Source organism: Piliocolobus tephrosceles, chromosome 13, assembly GCF_002776525.5.
Source record: "Piliocolobus tephrosceles isolate RC106 chromosome 13, ASM277652v3, whole genome shotgun sequence".
Classification (NCBI taxonomy): Eukaryota; Metazoa; Chordata; class Mammalia; order Primates; family Cercopithecidae; genus Piliocolobus; species Piliocolobus tephrosceles.
In genome coordinates this window covers 65,813,026-65,819,025 of record NC_045446.1, presented here as the reverse complement: position 1 = coordinate 65,819,025, position 6,000 = coordinate 65,813,026, and the positions used below count along the sequence as shown (strand labels likewise).

The 6,000-nt window shown below is 52.8% G+C and overlaps 1 protein-coding gene across 1 annotated transcript in view; it reads left to right on the top strand.

The window, feature by feature from the left end:
• Positions 1-2,182: 2,182 nt before the first annotated feature.
• MAP6 (microtubule associated protein 6) overlaps positions 2,183-6,000 on the top strand; it is a 78,711-nt gene continuing 74,893 nt past the window's right edge. The window contains exon 1 of the mRNA XM_023209137.1: positions 2,183-3,090. Within this exon, the coding sequence (XP_023064905.1) occupies positions 2,183-3,090 (908 nt within the window). The remainder of the gene's footprint in view (positions 3,091-6,000) is intronic.

Genomic DNA, 6,000 nt, shown 5'->3' with positions numbered 1-6,000 from the left:
TAGGGGTCTTCTGGGTGAGCCTTTTGGATACTAATAGCTACCATTTATTGAGCCATTGCCATATGCCAGATGTTGTGGTAAGCATTTTTAGTGCATTATCTCATTTTAATTCTCAGAACAACCTTGCAAGTTCAGTATTGGTACCCCCATTCATAGATGAAACTGAAGGTCAGAAGATTGTAGTGATTTGCCCATTGCCATACAGTTAAGAGCTACAAAAGCCATGAATCCCTGCAGATTAGATTTGACTCAAAGCTTCTGCCCTGGGTCATTAACTATCCTCACAAAACCACTTTTCTTTTCTTTTCTTTCTTTCTTTCTTTTTTTTTTTTTGAGATGGAGTTTTGCTTTTGTCACACAGGCTGGAGTGCAATGGTGCTGTCTCGGATCACTGCAACCTCCACCTCCCAGGTTCAAGCGATTCTCCTGCCTCAGCCTCCTGAGAAGCTGGGATTACAGGCACGCACCACCACGCCCAGCTAATTTTTGTATTTTTAGTACAGACAGGGTTTCACCATGTTGGCCAGGGTGGTCTTGAACTCCCGACCTCAGGTGATCCACCCGCCTCAGCCTCCCAAAGTGCTGGGGTTACAGCGTAAGCCACGATGCCCGGCCCACTAAACCATTTTTGAGGCAGCTAGTAAGTATTTCCTCCATTCTACAGATGAGGAGTCTGAAGCCCAGGGATGACTTAACTTGCCCAAGTGACACAGAGAGTAGCAGAGCCAAACCAGGTTTCCAACTCCAAAATCTCTTCTGCTTTAAAGACAGAAGAAGAGCAACCGCGAAGAGTGAGAACGTGCCAGAAGGCCCCTGCAGGCCAGGCACTGCCCTCTCCTAGGGCACAGCTCCGACCCACACCCAACCTCCACAATTAAGCTACTTTCAAGAATTTTCTTTTCTCTACTTCTGCCCCAGTGTGGCCCCTGAACTGAACAGGGGCTGGGTGGTTCTTGGGAGAGTCTAAAACATACCTTCGCAAAGATTCCCTAGGAAGGGAACAGCCAGGGCACCACCAGCCCTGGTGCTCCCATTCCCACACATCTGAGCAAGGCCTGTGCGTAAGACTGGCAAGTGCTTGAACCAGGAGGTTTTGACCAATACCAGCAGCTCCCTTTTTCAAAACATCTATTCTGCGACAGACATTTCACTAGGAGTTTCCTCCATGTTTTAAAATTTAATAGCTCCCCCTCCACCAACGTTTGGCCCTATTTTACAAAAGAGGAGCCTCCGACTCATGGGGATGAAGCGACAAGCCCAAGGACAGAAAGTCCTCACGAACTTGGGACTTGAACCCACTACGGCCCCAGATTCTGCTGCTGCCCGGGAGCAGAGGAGGGAGGAGCTGCCAGTGCGGAGGGAGGTGGCGAGAGAGGACAAGCTCCCAGCAGCGCAAGCTGACGACAGCAGGTGTTTTTTTTTTTTTTTCCCGGCACTTTTTCAGTCAGCATCGTTCCTGGATTTTTTTTCCTCCCTGCTGAGCGGCGTAAAAGGGTGGGGCCGCTTTCCTACAGCAGAGGCAGAGGCGGCGGCAGCAGCTGCTGCAGCATCTTTCACCGGCAGCAGCAGAGACCGAGAGCTGCAGAAAAGGGTGGGGTCGCTTCCCAGGAGAAGAGGCAGTGGCGGCGGCGGCTGCGGCATCCTCGCGGGCAGCGGCGGAGGCAGCAATGCTCGGTCTTCGCTGGAGGTGATGGCCTCCCAGTCCTGCTAGGTGGCCGGCTGCACTAGGACGCCGGCAGGAAGGAGACTCGAGCCCGGGACGCGAACCCTGCGGCTACACCGCCCGGCCCCTCCTCTGCGCCATGGCTTAAGCCTGCAGCCACCTCTCCTCACGTCGCCGCGCTCGACCGAGGTCTGTGCGCCGCCGCAGCCGCAGGGAGGGGCGCGTCCCAGACACCCTCGCCGGGGACTCGGGAACGCCGTGCCTCTCGCCCTTCGGCGCCTGCAGCAGACTGCGCTCCCAAAGGCGTTTGCAACCGGTAATCGAGGGACTCTACAGCCTCTCTTAGGATAGCTCTCGCCGAGTGCTCGCTGAGGGAGGAGGGCGAACTAGCTCTGGCTGATCGGGGGTAGAAAACGGTGGGAACCACATTGGCTGGTCCGGATCGGAGGCTGAAGGAAGATTAGAGACTTGCTTTAGAACCACAAGAAGAAAGAGGGGGCCGGCTTTTCAGCTAGCATCATGGCGTGGCCGTGCATCACGAGGGCCTGCTGCATCGCCCGCTTCTGGAACCAGTTGGACAAAGCGGACATAGCGGTGCCGCTGGTTTTCACCAAGTACTCGGAGGCCACCGAGCACCCGGGCGCCCCGCCGCAGCCACCGCCGCCGCAGCAGCAGCAGGCGCAGCCGGCGCTCGCGCCCCCCTCGGCGCGCGCGGTTGCCATAGAGACGCAGCCAGCCCAGGGCGAGTTGGATGCAGTTGCCCGGGCAACGGGGCCAGCGCCTGGGCCTAGCGGTGAGCGTGAACCGGCGGCTGGCCCCGGCCGGGGCGGGCCGGGTCCGGGCTTGGGCTCCGGCTCCACCTCCGGCCCCGCGGACTCGGTGATGCGGCAGGACTACCGCGCCTGGAAGGTGCAGCGGCCCGAGCCCAGCTGCCGGCCGCGCAGCGAGTACCAGCCCTCCGACGCGCCCTTCGAGCGCGAGACCCAGTACCAGAAGGACTTCCGCGCCTGGCCACTGCCGCGCCGCGGAGACCACCCGTGGATCCCCAAGCCCGTGCAGATCCCCGCGGCCTCCCAGGCGTCGGCGCCCATCCTCGGGGCGCCCAAGCGCCGGCCGCAGAGCCAGGAGCGCTGGCCAGTGCAGGCCGCCGCTGAGGCCCGGGAGCAGGAGCCGGCCCCCGGCGGAGCGGGCGGCCTGGCGGCCGGAAAGGCGTCCGGGGCGGACGAGCGCGACACGCGCAGGAAGGCCGGGCCTGCCTGGATGGTGCGCCGCGCCGAGGGCCTGGGGCACGAGCAGACGTCGCTGCCCGCCGCCCAGACCCAGGTCCAGGCCACCGGCCCCGAGGTTGGCAGGGGGCGCGCCGCGGCAGATGCCCTCAACCGGCAAATCCGCGAGGAGGTGGCGAGTGCAGTGAGCAGCTCCTACAGGTGAGACGCGGCCGCGCAGACGATCCCCAACGCAGGCCTAGCGTGCAGCCTCCCTCCAGTCCCAGGCCACACCCTCTCCCCAGCCGCCTACCAGGCCACCTCCCGTCGAAGCCTTCTCTTCTGCCGTGTCCTGTGCGCAAGCTGTTAGTATTTTCCATCTCAGCCTGCCTGGCTCTTTCACTTTACAGCTGTAGCCGTTTTCTCCATCTCGCCCACCTCAGATCCCTGGCTGCCCACAGAGACCCTTTGCAATGTCAGCAGTGGCTGTGCTTCCGTCCTGCCCCCCACCCAGCTCACCTGCTATGTTAGCCTGGATGCTGCCCTTTGCCGTCCGACAGGGTCCCCATTCTTCTAGAAGAAGAATTCTTTCCAAGTGGCCTCTCGCCCTCCTCCCTAGCCCAGTTCCCTTGGCCCTTCATTCTTTCCTCCCTCTCTCAGTCTCTGGGCGACACCCAAGCATCATGCCTTTTTCTAGATTACCCACAGGATCTTTACAAATCACCCTCCTCCTTCCACCGCTGGAACTTTGAAGTCATTGTCCTTCTACTTCTTACTAGCTGTGACATATTGGGCAAGTTTCCTAATGTTTCTGGGCCTCAGGTTCTTATCTGTAAGATGTAATTGGTAATAGACATCTCTTAGCATTGTTCACACTTTTATTGATTTGGTATTAAATATTTTATTTTTATTTAATTAATATTAAATATTCAACATATTTTTGAGTGCCTACTATATGCCAAGCACTGTGCTGGACATTGTGAGAATTAAATGAGATGATTCAGGAGAACAGCTCATGCCTAGCACATAGTGGTAATTAGTACATCTTGGTTCCATTCCTACCTTCCACGTGATGCCTTATGATCCTACTTCCTAGATGCCTCCAGCCTTCTCTGCTATTGAGGCATCTTCTTTCTCCTTTCCCTACATGTTCTCCAGATGTCTCTCATTCTCTTGCCACCAAGAAGCCCTTTCTCCATCTCACTCAATTCCTTGCAGACGAATGCTTTCAAGCATGAAAAATCTCTCTCTCTCTCTCTCTTTCCTTCTGGAATTTTCCCTCTGCTACAGCCTCAGCCATTCCAGTCTGCTTTCTTGCCCTTCATCCATCCTGTATATACTTCTGATGGCTTAGCTTTCAATTCTACCCTTATATTTCAACCAACATCAATTAGCTAACAGAACACGGTTGACTCTGAACATGTAACATTGCATTTGGGGTTTCTCGAGGAAGATGTGTATGAATAGTAATAGAGCTAGAGGTGTTCAAAATGCAGCTTATGGGGTCCTTCATCAATGTCACAGCTTTCTGCTGCCTTCTTCCTGAAAGAGGGTGTGGTGGGGGAGGACTAGAGAGTTAGTCCTTTGCCAATACTCTGTATATAGCCTCATGTTAGACTAATGTCCTTCTCCAGTGAACACTACCAATACTCTCATAGGCTGAGGAAAGAATAGCATATCCAGACATCCTTCATGTTAAGAGAAAATCTGTCCCCCAACTCCTACCCCTGCATTTCTCATCTTCCTGAATTCCACCTCCCACTTGGCATCTCTCTCTTGGTTTATTGCTGTCACAACAGCCACACTGGGAACCCAGGAGTACAGCACTTCCTTTGAGCTCTTGGTCAAAGAAGGACATACATCCTTTTCCTTGAGTAGCCATGAAATGGTAGTATGTTCACTAAGTTTTTATGCTGCTATCAAGCGGGGAGCAAAAGAAAAGAAGGGAAATAAACAAGAAACATAAAACAACAAAGGCAGGATGTAGTTTTCTGGTTCTGCTATAGCTTTCTTGCTTCAAGACCCTACTTCATTTCTTGATCTTCCTACCCTGAGAAGCCCACGTCTGGCCCAACATCATAGATTACTGGCCTGGCCTCTTCATCTTCCCACTCTCATTCTAGCACCCTGTGGCAGCTGGAACCTTACTGCCCACTAGCAGGAACTGTCTCTTCTCACCACCATACAGTCAATGCCAATCAAGAGAGATTCCAGATTCTTAAGCCTCTTTGGGTGATCCTGTTCAGTTTATGATTTCAAATTGGCAGGACTTGCTTTGTTTATGGATGAGTGGCCTGTCACTCAAGGAATGACCACATCCTTTGGATATAACGCACTCCAGATTTGGGGTTGTACCTTGTTCCGTATAGCCTTTTCCCTCAAAACAACAGCTTAACTGTGCAGTAAGCATGTCATGCTTCACATTACACACATACTGGAAATTACTTGGTGGGGGAAGGCTATGCCCTCGGAGCTGGTGAGAATGATTATTTTTTAGCACTTATCAATTCTATTAACCTGTCAAAAAAAATCTTTTTTTTTTTTTTTGTGACGGAGTCTCGCTCTGTTGCTCAGACTGGAGTGCAGTGGCCGGATCTCAGCTCACTGCAAGCTCCGCCTCCCGGGTTTACGCCATTCTCCTGCCTCAGCCTCCTGAGTAGCTGGGATTACAGGCACCCGCCACCTCGCCCGGCTAGTTTTTTTTTGTATTTTTTAGTAGAGACGGGGTTTCACCGGGTTAGCCAGGATGCTCTCGATCTCCTGACCTCGTGATCCGCCCGTCTCGGCCTCCCAAAGTGCTGGGATTACAGGCTTGAGCCACGGCGCCCGGCCAAAAAAATCTTTTTAACACCTCAAAAAAATTTTTAAATTTAGGTCTTTTGTAAAATTTAATTATACCTATGACTTAGGGGCCAGGAGTACTATTTTGCTATATAATCAGAAGGGTTTTGAAATATTAAGGGAATGATTATTGTTAAGAAACATTAATTTCTTTAATGAACAATTTAAGTGCATGACAAATTTGATGTGAAATTTAATGGTTTTTTTGTTCCAGAATAAAAATGAACAAATAATTGAGAAATTCACTTTGATTGAAAGTAGATATAAAAAAGTAAGATATTCAGTACATTA